Source organism: Bufo gargarizans, chromosome 2, assembly GCF_014858855.1.
Source record: "Bufo gargarizans isolate SCDJY-AF-19 chromosome 2, ASM1485885v1, whole genome shotgun sequence".
NCBI lineage: Eukaryota > Metazoa > Chordata > Amphibia > Anura > Bufonidae > Bufo > Bufo gargarizans.
This window is the reverse complement of record NC_058081.1, coordinates 496,009,519-496,028,303: the sequence shown is the minus strand read 5'-3', so window position 1 is coordinate 496,028,303 and position 18,785 is coordinate 496,009,519. Positions and strand designations below refer to the sequence as shown.

Sequence of the window (18,785 nt, the reverse complement as noted above, 5' to 3'; positions counted from 1 at the left end):
AGATAGATATCGCAGGATTATGAAGGCACCTGATTAGCCACATATAGGAACAGACCAGGGAAAGTTAACACCATCAGAACCAGGATACCAGAAGCACAGAACATACAATCACAAGTGACAGTTCACACCAGTCAAAGAATGCTGCAGCCAGCATTCCCCAAACGACAACCAGCATACATAGAATAACTGTAGCCAGTACGAGGTTACAGGCAGCCAATCTATATATTGAGTGACAGAACCACACTGTGATACAACAAATGCATCCATACTCGGAACCTGTTCACACACAAGGCTGCAGCCAGCATGCATCACAGAACCAGCATACATGGGAATACCCACAGCCAGTACACAAAGTGCATGCAGCTAGCCTGCATGGCGCCGGTGACAGGAACCACAGAGATATTGACATGGAAGCCACAAACACAGGTCACAGTACACACACAAAACCGCAGCCAGCATGCAGCCCTAAGCAACCAGCATACACAGGTGTGAGCCTGCAGCTAGTACGCGAGGGCTCCTGCAGTCAGCCTGCACGGCAACAGTGACGAGAACTGCACTGAGATGTAGATGTGGGGAGTACATACATTCATAGGCATATTTAACACATGACACCGCAGCCAGCACGTAGCCCCAAGCAAACAGCATACACAGCAGTCAGCCTGCAGCCAGTACGCGAGAGGGCATGCAGCCAGCATACACGGACACAACTGTCACAGTGAACCGCACCGTGACAGTGTCCTTCAGAACCATGCTTCAGTCATTTAACCTAACAGAACAGCAAGAAGACAGAGCTGCTTGTTAAATTTAAGATGATTCAATTAAATAATAGAAATGTTGGGTATTAAATCTGTACATTGGAATAGAATATATAGCTTCAGTTTAGTCTTCGATATCGAAACTGTTAATGTTCCCCTCACCTCTTATAGCCACTAGCAATCTTTCTCATTCCTATCACAACTCAAAAACACATTAATCTTCAAGATTGCGCTACGTTTATGCTGACTGATTTGCATTTTCTTGGGATGTCCAGCCATATTTCTGTTCAGACTGTTAGCTCTTTATATCTCTTATTGGATAAGGCATCACCTTACTAGTAATTTCGGAGATATAAAGCAGCAGGGTGCAGTGTCTTCTCCACTTCTGCCCAACATGGAATTCAGTGACGTTGATTTGCCTTTCGAGATGACAATTGAGCTCTTAGAAATTTCTAAGACATTCTCTTGACATGGAAATTATATAAACGTATTGTTCATCGCAGACCTTGTATAGCAATGAAGAGGTTTACTATTGCAAGTGGCACTGTAAGTGGCATTGCTGTAACTCGCTTATTATCATGAAGAACCCAAGATTGTTAAGTTCATAATGGTAAAGAAAACTCCATTATTTAGACATTAGTCTATAATTCAGGCTGGAGAACAATGACCAAGCTCTTATTAAAGATTTTTATTTATTTCACAAGATAAGCCATAAATGCCTTGTAGGTGCAGGTCCTACCTCTGGGATCCTCACCTATTTGGAGAACTGGGGTCATATGACCCATTATAGTTGTCTGCAAAAGTCACAGTTCTCAAAGAATTCATCTCTGGTATCCTTCAGCTCAAGCAAGGTCAGCACAGAAGCTGCAGTCAATCAGCATACAGTGATAGAACTCCTATTTTCCCAACTATATATGGCCATAAACATTTAGGAAAGGAATACCACTTTAGTTTACTGCCGATCCAATATATGATCAAATGATCAGTCTCATTGAGATCTATTGAAGTCTCTATTCACACTGGAGCTGATCTGTCTGATCTCCGGTATTATAGGCAGCAAGAATAGCATCACCAGCATTGTTATTCTTGCTGGAAAAAATAGAAAGTCGCCTTATCATAAGTCACTGGAATACATTGGAAAGTTATAGCTGTAGTAAGTAGATGACTGAGAGAGTCCAAATTTGGAATATGACAACTTTGTTGTTTGATGGTGGCTAAGCTTCTAGTAGCCTATTGTATGCATGTAGTATTGTTTGATCATCCACTGATGCTATCACCAAAAAATTAGCACAAAATTCTTCGCATAGTAAACATAAATAAACTTTATTAACAATGTAAAAATACATACATGATGGTAAAAAAGGCAGCACAAAGGTGGAACACAAAGGAGAAGAATAGGACCCAAGGAGGGTCTGGGAGGTCAGCACACCAGGAATCAGGGAAATATTATTGAACTCAGATGCTGGTCACCAAGAAACCTCAGGACAATAAGCCCCAACCACAAGGGAATGGAGGCAAATGTGAGGATAAACAGACTTGGTGATTAAAAGGAAAAAATGATAAGCATACCCTGAGTGGTGTGTAGATCTCTCAGCCTCCTCCTGACCCAACGCCGTTTCGCCAGTGATCTGGCTTCTTCCGGGGATCCACTGATGCTGCAAAGATAATAAGTAAGAAATGTGCCACTTGTATATTACCGCAATGGGTTATCCATTGTTGACCTATATAGCTGGCTACCAGTTGCAAAATCAAGGTGCATATTGCTGTCTTAGCCAACTCCCGAATTTCAGTATGGGAATAACTGTAATCTGTCAGGAAGCCTGTCAGGAAGTGTTCAATTTTCCTACAGCACTACCACAGGAAAAATGAAGCATTGCACCTAGGGCTGGGCGATTTGGAGCAAAATTAAAATCTCAAATTTTTTTAAAAAATTGTACTCCGCAGCACTTTACAGACTTTAGCATCAAGCTGTTCCCAATGGGGCTCACAATCTAAGTTCCCTATCAGTATGTATTTGGAGTGTGGGAAGAAGCCTACAGAAACACGGGGGGAACATACAAACTCGATGCAGATGTTGTCCTTGGTCGGGTTCAGATCCAGGACAGTGAACCACAAGGCCTAAGTGCTATTATCGATTTTAATCTTGATTTTCTTGTTTTCTTTTTCTGTTCTCCAGCAGTTCCACAGAGAATGAATAGAGCAGCAGTGTAAATGCCTGAACTGCATTAGGATGGGGTAACAGGACCCGCTATTCTCTGGAATAGTGATGGTCCTAGTGGTCGAACCCCCACCGATCAGTTATATATCCTTTATTCTGTAGCTAGAGGACATTTTAACCCCTAAATTACTATTTTGTCAAGTACTCAGGAGTGTTCGTTTTTGCTTTGTCAGACAGCCATCGCTTTTTTAGTTTTCCAGCCATTATGAAGGCTTGTTTTTTGCATGACAAATTGTATTTTTAGTGACACCATTTTGGGGTACACATAATGTATTAATTTCAACTTTTTGGGGTTCTAACAAAAGAAGAAAACATTTCCATTGCTTTTTTACACTTCAAATTCACAACATTCACCATGCAGTACAACTAGTATGTTATTTTCATTCATTGGGTCAATATGATTACCGCAATACCAAATATGTATCTTTTTATTAGTTTTTTTATTACTTTTGCACAGTAATAGCACATGTAGAATTATGTTGCTACATTTCAAGAATTATGACTTATGAACCCCTTCCCGGCCAGAGTTACATGTACGACGCTAGCCGGGACTTTAAAGGGGTTGTCTCACCACAGACATTGGGGACATATTGCTAGGATATGCCCCCAGTGTCTGATAGGTGTGGTTCCCACCTCTGGGACACACGGCTATCTAGAACGGAGCCCACAAAGTGAAGGAGGGCGTGCTGCACATGCACGGTAGCCCTCCATTCATTCCTGTGGGAGGGCCAAAAATAACCGAGTGGTGCGCTCGATTATTTTCAGCAGTCCCATTGAAATGAATGGGAAAGGCACTGCGCAAGCATGGTCACTGCTCCATTCACTTCTATGGAGCTGATGGAAATAGCTGGCTATTTTTTCAGCTCCTATAGTAATGAATGGAGGACGGCTGCGTATGCGCAATGGACCTCCCTTCACTTTGCAGGCTCCATTTTAAAGATAGGTGTGGGTCCCACCTCTCGGATCTGCACCTATCAGACATTTGGGGCATATCCTAGTGATATGCTTTGTCAGACAGCAAATTACATCTAATCCCACCAAAAAAAGCCCACATACCCACATAAACTTCAGTTTAATTTTCAAATTATGTTTTTTGCGGGACAAGTTGCACTTTCTAATTGCACCACTTTGCATGAGGTTTATTTGTTTGTTTTTACGGTGTTCACACCGTAAAACACCGTAAACACCGTAAAAACAAACAAATAAACCTCATGCAAAGTGGTGCAATTAGAAAGTGCAACTTGTCCCACAAAAAACATAATTTGAAAATTAAACTGAAGTTTATGTGGGTATGTGGGCTTTTTTTGGTGGGATTAGATGTAATTTGCGTAGATACCATTTTGTTGTACATGGGACTTATTGATTAGCATTTGGGGGGGTATTTTATTTATATTTATTTCTTTATTGATATTTATATTTATTTTTTATTTATTTTATATGTATTTTAAATTATTCATTTTTGCGTTTTCTTTTTATGTTGCTCACCGGGTGGTTTTCAATAACGTTATCTTTATTATATGTGTTGTGATGAACTTGTTGATACCGTATGTGCGTATGAGTGTTTTTTCTTCCACTTTTACAAAATAAAACCAGGAGTCAGGGTCAAAAATAGGGATACAACTACCCGCACAGTGTCAAAAGGGTAAGGCTACTTTCACGCTCTCATTTGGTGCGGATCCGTCATGGATCTGCACAGACGGATCCGTTCAGATAATACAACCGTCTGCATCCGTTCAGAAGGGATCCGTTTGTATTATCTGTAACATAGCCAAGACAGATCCGTCATGAACACCATTGAAAGTCAATGGAGGACGGATCCGTTTTCTATTGTGCCAGATTGTGTCATAGTGGCTCAGTTTCGTCAGACGGACACCAAAACGCTCCAAGCAGCGTTTTGGTGTCCCCCTCCAAAGCGCAATGGAGACGGAAAGGAGGCAAACTGATGCATTCTGAGCGATCCTTATCCATTCAGAATGCATTAGGGCAAACCTGATCAGTTTTGGACCGCTTGTGAGAGCCCTGAACGCATCTTACAAACGGAAAGCCAAAACGCCAGTGTAAAAGTATCCTAAGGCAGGAGCGTAGTTAGGAACAAGTCTGAGGTCAATATCAGGATCATTAATCATTTAGCCATATAAATTCACAAGAACAGAGCCAGGAAGGACCTACCTCAATCACCTGGTGGCGTTCTCATGATGTCATTAGGAATCACCAGCCGCAACCCAACACTTGTCCCACAGAAGGAGAGCCGTGGCCAGGAAGTGGCCAGTAATAAAATGAATACAAAATGTATGACTTGAATGAGAATTCTCTTAAAAAAAGGAACTGTGTCTATACTGGATTTCTGACTAACGCGGCTCGCTTCATAATTAGCTAACGGATCAATCAGGAGGTCACGGAGAGGAGGACAATTACTCAGTAAACATCCCCTTAATGCCTCTCATGCCTCTCCTGGCACAGAAAGAGGTTCAGCCATTATTCGAAATCAGACATTTACGCACATACAGGCGTTAAACTAGCAACTATGGCCCATGCTCTTAATTAACAGATCAATTAAGCAGCAAACAGCCAAATTAAAAGAGCAGAGTCTTTCACATCCACAGCCTTAATTACCAATACACTGGTGGCTTTAATTAATGGACCTGGCTTCAGTAGTGGCGGTATTCCACTGAGGTCTGTAAGAAGCTGGAGGGCGACACATTTCTTACAGCTATATAGAAGGGGACACAAAGGATACTTACCACTCAGAAGATGTTCACTGTATTTTTCTTCAGTTATCCGTGTAGAAGGAGCTGACTTTGAATTAAAAAAAATCTGTTTACTGGCGATTGTGATATTGGTGATAGATATATATATGTATGGTAGAGCACTATTCATATTTAAAGAGCTAGATGCAAGCACAAGGATGTAGCTAGTAAGGTTTTATGGCTTTGGTCTCCTGTTGTCTTTGTATTCTTACATGTGTATCAAGAAATGAGAATACGTGGCCATAAAACATGGAGGCAATGTTAGGCTTCCAAGTGAAATATATACGGTATACACTGTACATATATACGGTGATAGCGTGATCATCTATCAGCATTATGGAGGATAACCTTCACCGAAGATCTCCAATACTTGGCTTCTCCCACTCTGGAGAACTAAACACATCATTGGATTACTCAGATAGTCCATTGAAATGCCTGAATTAAGGAGGGATTCAAAATATGCCAAATTTATCAAGCATCATGCGGTGTATTATTACTGTGATGCAAATTAAGGCAGTGCAGACTCACGAAAAACTGACTTAAAAATGACCTATTTTTTTTATAATACCCACCATTTTTTGTTGTTTCCCATAAGAACTAACACTACAGGGAGTGCAGAATTATTAGGCAAATAAGTATTTTGACCACATCATCCTCTTTATGCATGTTGTCTTACTCCAAGCTGTATAGGCTCGAAAGCCTACTACCACAATTAAGCATATTAGGTGATGTGCATCTCTGTAATGAGAAGGGGTGTGGTCTAATGACATCAACACCCTATATCAGGTGTGCATAATTATTAGGCAACTTTCTTTCCTTTGGCAAAATGGGTCAAAAGAAGGACTTGACAGGCTCAGAAAAGTCAAAAATAGTGAGATATCTTGCAGAGGGATGCAGCACTCTTAAAAATGCAAAGCTTCTGAAGCGTGATCATCGAACAATCAAGCGTTTCATTCAAAATAGTCTACAGGGTCGCAAGCGTGTGGAAAAACCAAGGCGCAAAATAACTGCCCATGAACTGAGAAAAGTCAAGCGTGCAGCTGCCAAGATGCCACCAGTTTGGCCATATTTCAGAGCTGCAACATCACTGGAGTGCCCAAAAGCACAAGGTGTGCAATACTCAGAGACATGGCCAAGGTAAGAAAGGCTGAAAGACGACCACCACTGAACAAGACACACAAGCTGAAACGTCAAGACTGGGCCAAGAAATATCTCAAGACTGATTTTTCTAAGGTTTTATGGACTGATGAAATGAGAGTGAGTCTTGATGGGCCAGATGGATGGGCCCGTGGCTGGATTGGTAAAGGGCAGAGAGCTCCAGTCCGACTCAGACGCCAGCAAGGTGGAGGTGGAGTACTGGTTTGGGCTGGTATCATCAAAGATGAGCTTGTGGGGCCTTTTCGGGTTGAGGATGGAGTCAGGCTCAACTCCCAGTCCTACTGCCAGTTTCTGGAAGACACCTTCTTCAAGCAGTGGTACAGGAAGAAGTCTGCATACTTCAAGAAAAACATGATTTTCATGCAGGACAATGCTCCATCACACGTGTCCAAGTACTCCACAGCGTGGCTGGCAAGAAAGGGTATAAAAGAAGAAAATCTAATGACATGGCCTCCTTGTTCACCTGATCTGAACCCCATTGAGAACCTGTGGTCCATCATCAAATGTGAGATTTACAAGGAGGGAAAACAGTACACCTCTCTGAACAGTGTCTGGGAGGCTGTGGTTGCTGCTGCACGCAATGTTGATGGTGAACAGATCAAAACACTGACAGAATCCATGGATGGCAGGCTTTTGAGTGTCCTTGCAAAGAAAGGTGGCTATATTGGTCACTGATTTGTTTTTGTTTTGTTTTTGAATGTCAGAAATGTATATTTGTGAATGTTGAGATGTTATATTGGTTTCACTGGTAAAAATAAATAATTGAAATGGGTATATATTTGTTTTTTGTTAAGTTGCCTAATAATTATGCACAGTAATAGTCACCTGCACACACAGATATCCCCCTAAAATAGCTAAAACTAAAAACTACTTCCAAAAATATTCAGCTTTGATATTAATGAGTTTTTTGGGTTCATTGAGAACATGGTTGTTGTTCAATAATAAAATGAATCCACGAAAATACAACTTGCCTAATAATTCTGCACTCCCTATAGATGCAGAAAAGTTTATCTATGAAACACAATTTCAAATTTTACATGTGAAATCCTATCATAGTACCATATGGAAAATGGTGAATGCGGTGTATGCACATAATGTTAATGGGAGAGAGACATGGGCATCTGTGTATCTATTGTACTCTTTGTATGGTGGCACAATGGTTTACACTCTCTTCTTCATTACTGACCTACATGAGGCTGTCCTAATGACAATAGTGTTGTCAAGGTTCCAGAACACATTGTTTGGGTGCTCACTTAATTTGATGCCTTAAAGGGGTTATCTCATGATTAATGTAAAAAATGAAATCCAGACATTATATAGCACTTAAAAAAAAAAAAAAAAGCTAGAACCAGCCCTCTATCTCACATGGATTGAGAGATGTCCCCATTCATTGCTTCAATTGGTCTGATTTATTTCAAGCTGGCATCTCAGGTAAGGTGGAGTGTCCCTTCTCAGAGGACGTGTCCTGTCTGCAGCAGCTAGTGGCAGTTAAAGGATGGAACCAAGCATGTGCATCCATCTCAGTGAGCAGGACAGAGAAATTAGAAAAAGGAGAAAAAGCAGGTGGCGCTATATAGATCGATTTTAATTGAATAACTCATTAACAGTAATATATATTTTTTTATCACATGCAATATCAAAAATATTCAGATCCAGGTGCTGGTTTGAAAACTAGAATTTTTTTGTGGGACAACCCCTTGGAAGAAGGGGTAAAGACTATAGTAGCTGCCGTGATTGATGTGACAATGGAAGATTTTAAGGAGACAGTAACCAATTTTCTTTTCTATGACTAACTTAAGAATTATTATTATTTTTTCAGTGACCTGTTAAGTATTCCTAGTAATTACTAGAAGTACTTGAGAACACTACGCTACACTGTACCTTGAATGTCATTTCTATAGAATGATCACAATGAATGCAACTATTCTCTTACTCTTGAAAAGCTCCATCTGTTGCAAACTCAGAACATGTATTACCATTGTTATATCTGACAGCGCACCACTTTTAACATAAATATTCTCTATTCAGGCAAGGAGCCAGGGAAACGGTAGATGGATATACCGTATATCAGGTTTTCATAAATTCTTTTTTCCTTTTTTTAGATGGGAAGTCTGTATCCTTGTCATCACTGGATACCCAGCCTCACAGTCCGCGATATGCAGCTTCCAGCCAGCGAGAGAGCCTGGAGGTGCGTGTCCGGGAAGTGGAGGAAGAGAATCGCGTTCTTCGCAAGCAGCTCAGTCTGGTGCAGAGTCGGAGTTCATCGCATCGCCACGGCAATCGGACGAAAACTTACTCCATGGAGGAAGGCACAGGAGACAGTGAGAGCTTGCGTGCTGGCATTGTGGCTGGTAACAGTTCAGAGTGTGGCCAACAGCCTATGGTGGAAAAATGTGAGGTACATAATAATTCTCTTGTACTTGTGATGAAATTGACTCTATAGGTTGTGACACAGTGAGAGGTTTTGTCTGAGAAAACAGGTACTTTCCTCCCAGCATGTGCTGCTGGGCTGATTTACAGCCAGGTGAGGTCAAATACCGTACCGGATTTTTAGTGCCGGTCCAGGTTTTTGCAGCACCTGGCTGTCCTTAAATAGGCAGCTGGGCTCAGAAGCCAGGTCTGTGTTTTGTCACTTGCTTAAAGTGTAAATAAAACACTGAACTGTTTGATCCAAAGAACTTGTTGTTTCCTCTGTACTGCGTCCGCTAATCCTGTCTACCAGAGCGAAACCCCACAAGTTATAATATTGAGGTCATTTTGAAAACAAAATGCTAATGTTCATTCTAGATAAGGTCTCATGAACCAGATATGTATTGTGTAATGAAATTATAAGCAAGTGATCCAGCTGATCTGAAACTACTACTCTCAACATGTTCCAACAGCCTATGATATGTACAGGAGTGACAATTGCATGATTTTCCTATCCTGTGACGTAAAGTCATGATTTTATTAAAGACACGGAGGCGAGTATTGCTTTCTCTTTCTTTACTTAAATAAATAGCAGCAAAGAAAAAAGTACAACTCAAACACGTTGCCAAGGCAACAGAACCCTCCCCATATGTCCCAGTATTAAATGTCTGGACCCCAAACACTCCTCCTCTTTCTTTGATGGAGAGTCCACACTTGACACAGAACATTCCAACTTGTAAGAAAAAAGTTTCAGCAGAAAAAAACAAACTTTAAGACGAAATCCTCATGGAACCGGACTCGCCGAGCTGGAGAACGAGAACGTAGACACTGCAGTCATCAGTAGTAGCGCACGAGGTAGACTCATCCTATAAAAATAAAAATCATAAAAACAAAGGGTAATTGACCTTGTAAGGGATTGGACAAAACAAAACTAGCAAGATCCTTAGCAAAAGACTAAATTCAGTATGAGACATCTAAAATAGCATAAAGAACGTACTAATACCAGAATCAATAAAGACAACAAGATAAGAGGGAGGGTAGGGGAGGGACAATACTCGCCTCCGTGTCTTTAATAAAATCATGACTTTACGTCACAGGATAGGAAAATCATGCTATTTTATTACATGACACAGAGGCTCCTATTGCGAGTTTAAAGCTGAGAAACCACTGAAGTAAAAACATGAGAAGAAGGACGAAAAAAGAACTCACAAAATGTCGAAACTCTGGACCAGTCTGCAAGTCGCATAATGTCCTCCAATCGTGCTCTGGCGACTGCCATGGAAGTTGCTGCAGCACCTCTTGTGGAATGTGCGGTGAATACCGCGGTATCAATTCCCGCTTGGGCCATAATCCATTTAACCCATCGAGCCAAGGTGACGCTGGTAACAGGGTGAAAAGGACGGCGATAAGATGAAAAGCTGAGGGCAAGAGGAAACACGATGAGAAGAAGTGCGAGATTCATACTCTCTAAGACAAGCGACCGGACAGAGAGATGGAGAATCCGGAAAAAACGGGTAAGACACCGACCGAATATTCGTCTTTGTGCGGCGCGTGATATTAAATACCACACCCTCAGGTGTAAAAGAACGAGCGTCGTAGTCCAAAGCCCTAACATCCGAGACTCTCTTACAAGAGACCAAACAAAATAGTGAAACCAACTTAGCGGAAAGCTGTTGCAAGGATAGATCTGAGTTGGGCGGCCAGGATGAGAAAAGAGACAGGACTGAAGATACGTCCCAGGTGGACGAAAAACTAGGCCTAGGAGGGCGCGAAAGGCGGGAGCCCTTAAGAAGACGACATACTAAAGGGTGTTGACCCGCAGGAACTCCACTAAAACCTAGATGAGAGGCGGAAATAGCCGAACGATACAGATTGATCGTACGATAAGCCCTGCCTTTATCAAAAAGAGACGTGAGGAATTCCAGAATCTCCGTCACAGGTGCTGAAAAGGGATCCACGTTCCTAACCACGCACCAGTCAGCCCAGGATTTCCAGGCCGCACGATAGGAACGTCTGGTTCCGGGAGCCCATGCGTCTTCCAAAAGACGTCTAGCTGAGTCCGAAATTGCTGAGACGTGCCGGGACACCCTGAGACCCTGCAGGCAAGGAGCTGCAGAGATCCCTCTAGTATGAGGGGATGTTGAAGGCCTGGAGGACCTAATAAGAGGTCCGGAAACATAGGGAGTAGTAAGGGGCACTGGATCAGGACTTCCAATAGCTGAGGAAACCAGGATTGTGTAGTCCAGAACAGGGCAATTAGAACTAGTTCGGCCCTCTGTTGGCAAATCTGAGCAGGACACGGGGAATCAGAGTAAAAGGTGGGAAAGCATACATCAGATGTCCCGACCAATCCTGCAAAAGGGCGTCTATTGCTACCGCGTCTGGATCCGGATGCCAGCTGTAGAAACGGAGAAGCTGAGTGTTCAAGCGGGACGCGAAGAGGTCCAAATAGAAGGGACCCCAAAGGGAGGATATAGAAGCAAATACCGTTGTGTCTAGCCTCCAATCGCTGAAGTCGGAAAGAAAACGTGAACGCCAGTCCACGTTGGTGTTGTGAAAACCTGGTAAGTATTCCACGACCACGGTGATGTCCCTGGAGAGGCAGAAGGTCCAAAAATCCAGAGCCAGACGGGACAGAGTTGAAGAATGTGTGCCTCCCATGGCGTTGACATAGCGAACTGCTGACACGTTGTCCACCCGTAGTTTGATGCAGGTCCCGGTCAATCCATTTGCAAAACTGCGATCGCGAAAGTGCCCGCGAGAAGTTCCAGGGCGTTGATGTGTAAGGTAGATTCCTCCGCAGACCAGCGTCCCCCGGTGGTCACTCCGTTGCAGTAGGCTCCCCATCCCAGCAGACTGGCATCTGAATTGACCGTAAAATCATCTCGGTCCTGGCTGCCTCGTCCAGGGCGATCAAGTCCAAATAAGAGAGGCCTGCCTGAAGTTGGGTGTTCTTGAGGCGTTGCATGGCGCGGTATTGAAGCGGAGCTGGAAAAACCGCCTATGATACAGGCCAGCTGACGTAGTGAGACCTAAGGGAGGGAAAGAGCCCGGCGAAGTTCCTTGCGGATAGCCTGGACCTTGGAAGACGGCAGACTGAGAGTCTCTGTAACAGAACTTATCGTGAAGCCCAAAAATTCCATCTCCTGATCCGGAGTCAAACAGGATTTCTCCAGGTTGAGCAGGAACCCCAGACGGGACAAGAGGTCCATGGCCCAATCTAAATGCGTCAGAAGAGTAGCTTGGTCTTGGGCCATAAGAAGGATATCGTCTCGATAGATAATTAGACGGATCCCTCGACTGCGGAGACAAGATACAACAGGGCGTAGCAACTTTGTAAAGGCCCAAGGAGCTGAGGAAAGCCCGAATGGAAGACAAGTAAATCGCCATGTCTCCGCGCCCCAACCGAACTGAAGGAGATCCCTGGAAGCTTTGTACACAGGGACTGTGAGATAGGCGTCCTTTAAATCTAACTTGATCATCCAATCGCCGTGAAGGAGCATGTCCCTCAAGAGGTGGATACCCTCCATTTTGAAATGGCGGTAACGGACGAAGGCGTTTAGCGGCCGAAGGTTGATAACCGGGCGCATCTGGCCTCCTTTTTTGGCCACGAGAAACATGTTGCTGAGAACTCCCATGGAGGAGGATGGAGCCGTTTCTATCGCGCCTTTCAGAGATAGGGCGAGTTATTCTTTGGGCAGGGAGGTAGTAAGGCACAGGAGGGGGAATGTAAATACGAGAGCTGATTCGTTCTATCTGGAACCCCTGTCCAGTCGAGAGAACCCATGGGTCCGATGTAATTGTAGCCCAAACGTGGGAAAAAAGACGGAGTCTGCCCCCTACCCAAGGAATTGAAGAAAGGGACGGGGTTGGTAGACTTACCGAATGGGCGTCTTGAAGTTGCAAAACCTCTGGAACCTCTGGATCTCCAAGCTGGACCACGGGAGGGGAAAAAGGCAGACTGCTGTCTGGACTCTTGATTCGAGCCTCGTTACATGAGGGAGCCTCGACCTGATCCGCGGGTCTGGAATGAAGAACGGCCGGACAGGCGGCCCCTAGAGCTGCCGGCCCTGGTGGAGACCCGACCCTGGAAAACGCGTCTCATAGAAGTTTGTGCCTTATCTAAGGCCGTAAAGGCCCCAACAAAACGGGAGAGATCTTTTATAAATGAATCTCCAAAAAGGAGACCCTGAGCGTCCTTACCCGCTTCTGTTAATGCCAAATTTGAGAGCTTTGGCTCAATTTTAAAAGGGTATAGCTTTCCATCTCTCAGTAGAGAGGGAAGTATTAATATTACCTGTGATACACACAGCACACTGCACCCAACCATGTAGCTCTTCTGGGTCTACTAGCGTGTTTTGAGCTTTAGCAGACTCGGCCAACTAAAAATTTTTGTCAGGGGGCCTAAAATATCCAAGACCTTGTCTTGACAGGCTTTTAGAGCAGATTCAAGCCCTCTGCAGGGATTCCATCCCGACTTAGCCAAATATTGGGACATCTATATGGGGTCTCACAGACCTTATTAGGGACAATAGGTCTGGGGCATTCAGCTCTTAACTTATTTCTAGCCTCTTTACTAAGAGGTTGGCGCACTCTGGCCTCCAAGTATTTGGCAACATGGTCAGAAGGAAGCCATTCTGAGGACCTCGGATGGTGGAGAGCATCCGGGTCAAAGCGAGGTTCACCAGATGGGTCTAAGACTGCCAAAGAGGGTTCCAACAGACCGTCAGTATTAGTGGCAAGGGATGTGGCCGGGGTAGTAGATGGCCCCTGGGGGTCAATATCTAACAGGTCCAAACCCTCCTCCTCTGCTCTAAGGTAAGACTTATCCTGAGCCTCCTCATCCGAACCATGATCGGAGTCCGAATCAGTGTCATGTTGCGCTCTGGCGCATTTCCAGTGCCACGCCTTTTCTGCCTGGCGGGCGTAGGCTCTTTTGCGCGGATGTGGCGCGCTATCTTGGGTGGAAGGTAACTCACCAACATTAGTAGTTCTGGAGGCTGGTAAATCAGGGGCAGCTGCCCGAGAACTAGAGGGCAAAGGGACACTAATGGCTTTAGCAGGCGGATTATGTGACAAAAAGGCCTCAGAGATGGAGTGAGATATGGCAGAAGTCATAGACCCCATAGCTGATTGAATGGCCATAGCTACTGTGCGCTGAATAGCAAGTGCTTGATCATCAGGCTGAGCAGAGGAAGACTCCTGGACAAGAGACAACTGCTCCAATTCCTTAGGAGTGGGGGTGCGCTGATTATGGTCTGACATGTTAAGTATAATGCCAAGAATAAGCCACAGTATATAAGCTAATATAACTCTATAACTCAATGATAGAGGCCAAGGAGAATATATATAGGTTTAGGGTCACTTAAACTAACCAGCGGCCGGCAGCAAGAGCAGGGGAACAGGACGCAGTGGTATAAGAAAACCGCCAGACGAGCGGTAATACAGAGCCAATAGAAGCGAGATCTCGCGATGCAGCGTCAGAACGCGCAAGATCTCGCGAGAAGAGGGGAAAAACTTCGCGAACCTAGCAAGAAGAAGAATGAAAATACCGGAACATGGCGGCCGAAGTCCCGCGAGACTACGGCCGCCCGGCGGACGCGCGTAGGAGAGAAGAAACCAGAGGTAAGCTCTGAGGGAAAAACAGAAAGGAGTTCTGCTCTCTGACAGAATCGGACAGGAGGGGGAACCTGTAGAATAAACCGGACAGGGGAGGAAACCTGTCCGGTACAAACACGGACACCAATAAACTAAGGAAAAAGAAAAACCAAATAAACTGAATAAAAAACACAGTCAGAGCGAAAGGGGAAAAAACCGAAATGAAAAAGGGGAGAATAACAAATCCTAGATAATGCTAATCCTCCCCCAAAATTCTGCCCACATAAAAAGGTACTTATCTGTGGACAGCAGCAAAGAATGAGGAGGAGTGTTTGGGGTCCAGACCTTTTATACTGGGATATATGGGGAGGGTTCTGTTGCCTTGGCAACGTGTTTGAGTTGTACTTTTTTCTTTGCTGCTATTTATTTAAGTAAAGAAAGAGAAAGCAATACTCGCATCCGTGTCATGTAATAAAATTAGGCTTAAAGGTTGTCTGAGATTTGCAGAGGCACGCCACATTTATCGTTCAAATGGCCTAGTGAAGTGAATGGACCTGGGTTAAAATTAGGACATCTGTCAGCAGATTTGTACCTATGAAACTGGTTGACCTGTTGCACGTGTGCTTGGCATCTGAAGGAATCCGTGTTGGTCCCATGTTTCATATGTGCCCACATTGCTTAGAAAAATGAAGTTTTAATAAATGCAAATGAGTGTCTAGGAGCAACAGGGGCGTTACCATTACACCTAGGGCTCTGCTCTCTAAGGCTGGGTTCACACGGGCGTGTCCGGATTAGGTCCGGATGCATCCAGGTGTATTGCGGCAAACCCGCGCGATTAGGTACTCAATTGCAGTCAGTTTTGACTGCGATTGCATTCCGATGTTCAGTTTTTATCGCGCGGGTGCAATGTGATTGGACCACGGTGATGGACCATGTGATTGGAGCATGTGATCTGACGTCACCACAGGTCCTTTAGCCTGGCAGCTCATCATTAAAGAAGTGGAGACCGGGAACTACGCGTTCAAGAGGAGAAGGTGAGATCATTTTATTAATTTTTTTAACCCTCAATTGACCACCTAATAAGCATTCTGTATTCAGAATGCTATTATTTTCCCTTATAACCATGTTATAAGGGAAAATAATACAGTGAATAGACTGTCACCTAGCAACCATGCGTGAAAATCACACCGCATCCGCACTTGCTTGCGGATGCTTGCGATTTTCACTCAGCCCCATTCATTTCTATGGGGCCTGCGTTGCGTGATAAACGTACAATATAGAGCATGCTGCGATTTTCACGCAACGCATAAGTAATGCGTGAAAATCACAGCTCATGTGCACAGCCCCATAGAAATGAATGGGTCCAGATTCAGTGCGGGTGCAATGCGTTCACCTCCTGCATTGCACCCGCGTGGAAATCTCGCCCGTGTGAACTCAGCCTAAGGTAGTTTTGCACTAGCGGCAGGGTACTTCAGCAGGCTGTTCCGTGGAGTGAACAGCCTGTCGGATCCGTCCTGCCGCTAGTTCACGTGAGCCCCCAGACTACCGCTCCGTCCCGTTTGACTATAATGGGGCGGGGGTGGAGTTCCGGTGGCAGCACGGCAGCGCACGACGAGAGGCGGCCGGACTAAAAGTACTTTGTACTTTTAGTCTGGCTGCCTCCGCCCCCGCCCCCATTATAGTCAATGGGGACGGAGCAGCAGTCCGGGGGCACACGTGAACTAGTGGTAGGACGGATCCGACAGGCTGTTCACCCGCCAGAACAGCCCGCTAGTGTGAAAGTACCCTAAACCTATCATTAATATCTTTGTGTGTTCAAACTGTTGGCACTGCACCAAGGAGCGACCTAAGAGGGAATTCTGCAGAGACATAACTTAAAGGGTTTGTACAAGATTAGAAAAAAATGGCTGCTGTCCTCCAAAAAGAGAGCAACACCTCTCCACTGGTCATATATGGTATTACAGTTTGGCGCTATTCATTTCAATGGTACTTAGCAGATTGGCAGTCTCTCAGGGCTATGCCAACATTTTGAGCAAACAGAATTTAAATCAGAGGTTTAATTACTGACTTATTATGGAACAATTGTTTCCTTTCTGCTCTTTGATGAGCAAGGACAATGCTCAGGTACCTGGTGCCAGGTGAGGCAAGAATGGTTGTAGTAAATACATGAGTACACATTAAAAACACTTAACATGAAGATTTCTAGTTGTGACAATATAGAGCAATAAGAACCCTCCATTAAATGTATTTCAAAGCACATTAATGAACAAAAGATGTTTTCTTCTTCCTCAGAGCTTATTATTATGTCATTATTACGATTACTATAGAAAGAAGCTGAATTTCCTCATTAGCACAAATACCCTGTATTATGCTGCAGTGATTTGGATTTAGTATTTGAAAATCCTCAGCACGCTCATATTTGCACACAGATCCCTATTCACAGGTATTTTACTGTGGAATCCACACTGGAAAATCCATGGCAATGCTATCATGTTTGGACCTGGCCTTAGAAAGCCTCCTGAGATGTTCTGTGATGGATCTACATATGTCTCTTACACAAAGGTTCTTTGCTGTCCGCTTCCATCTTACTCCACCATGGAGGTTTAATAGTTTTGTTTAGTTAAGTAAATTTGTATTTATTTTTCATTTGGGGCCATTCACACTTAAAATGAGCGAGACCTATGGGTAATGCCTAGTTTGCCACCTCTCAAGCTAAGAGCTTCATATTCTCATGATAGTGGAGGTCTTAAAGGTAAAGCCCCAACTGATAACATTTATGTGGTCATCCAACTTAACATGTAGGCCTGCAAGGATTAAACATGTCTGCCCATGCTCCCCCAGGCACCCCACCAATCAGGGTAAATGGGCCATGGAGATCACTTGAGTCCCCTTCATTGTTTACCTGGGCACTGTGACTCATACACTCCAGCTATTGAGCCTGGCATTGCAGCTCAGTCCCATTCATTTGAATAACCATTGAAGCTTAGTCATGGAAAACTCCATTACGTTCCAGGTTGGATCCCATCATGATTAACACAATAAGGGGCATTTTGGACCAGTCTTAGAAATCTCCTGTGATGCCGGAAGATGCTCCTACGCCTTGGAAACACTCAGACCGGCCATCCAGCTTGACAAAGGGCACCGAATGGGCCCGAAACGTTGCAAATAGCAATAAATGTCTTGAGATTATACCGAGATTATACCACTGGTAAATAAAGGTTGAATATAAAGCTACCCTGCTGACATTGGTGTGCTGTCTCTGAAACACTTATTTAAAGCTACTATTTCACTCCGCGGGTGGAAGGAGGCTATCGGGAGACGTGCACCCACAAAAGCCATCCAACTAGACGTGTGCTGAGGTCTCACTACGGTTAAGAAGCTAATTTATGACGAGATGCAGCCCTCCTCATATATTAGGCACATAGGCCAGCATGCCACACGCCAGAATGAAATCTACGTCAGCTTAGAGCTATCGTAGAACTCTGCCCCCATTTGTGTAAATGAAAACAAATGCTTTAGGCCTCCTGGCCCCCCTAGTCCCTGCCCTTTCTACACCCCCTTTTCAAAGTGGTGATGGTGGTGTAGAAACGCCACTTGTGAAAATCTGTAGCTAGTGGCGTTTAAAAAACACGAGGTAAGCAACCTTTTTTTCGCCAAAAAAGAGGAGCAGGGAGATGAATTTCACCGATCTGACATCCAGTTGTCCAAAGTCCTGCTATTTCCTGCTATATCCTATAATTTCCCTTCTAACAAAATACAAAACTAGCCTCATATATGGATTAGCAAAAAATGACTAGTTGCAGATATCAGGACATGACCATTTGGTGGCCACAGAAGGAGGGCACCAGGGTGTGAAGGTTATGGCATGTCAATAGTCAGTTGTGAAAGCAAATGGTGAGC

General features: G+C 44.2%; 1 protein-coding gene across 2 annotated transcripts in view; it reads left to right on the top strand.

The window, feature by feature from the left end:
- Nucleotides 1-18,785, top strand: part of LARGE1 (LARGE xylosyl- and glucuronyltransferase 1) — a 537,914-nt gene that overhangs the window by 247,339 nt on the left and 271,790 nt on the right. For both annotated transcript variants that reach the window (XM_044281208.1, XM_044281209.1), the window contains exon 3: nucleotides 8,981-9,276. In XM_044281208.1, the coding sequence (XP_044137143.1) occupies nucleotides 8,981-9,276 (296 nt within the window). The remainder of the gene's footprint in view (nucleotides 1-8,980; nucleotides 9,277-18,785) is intronic.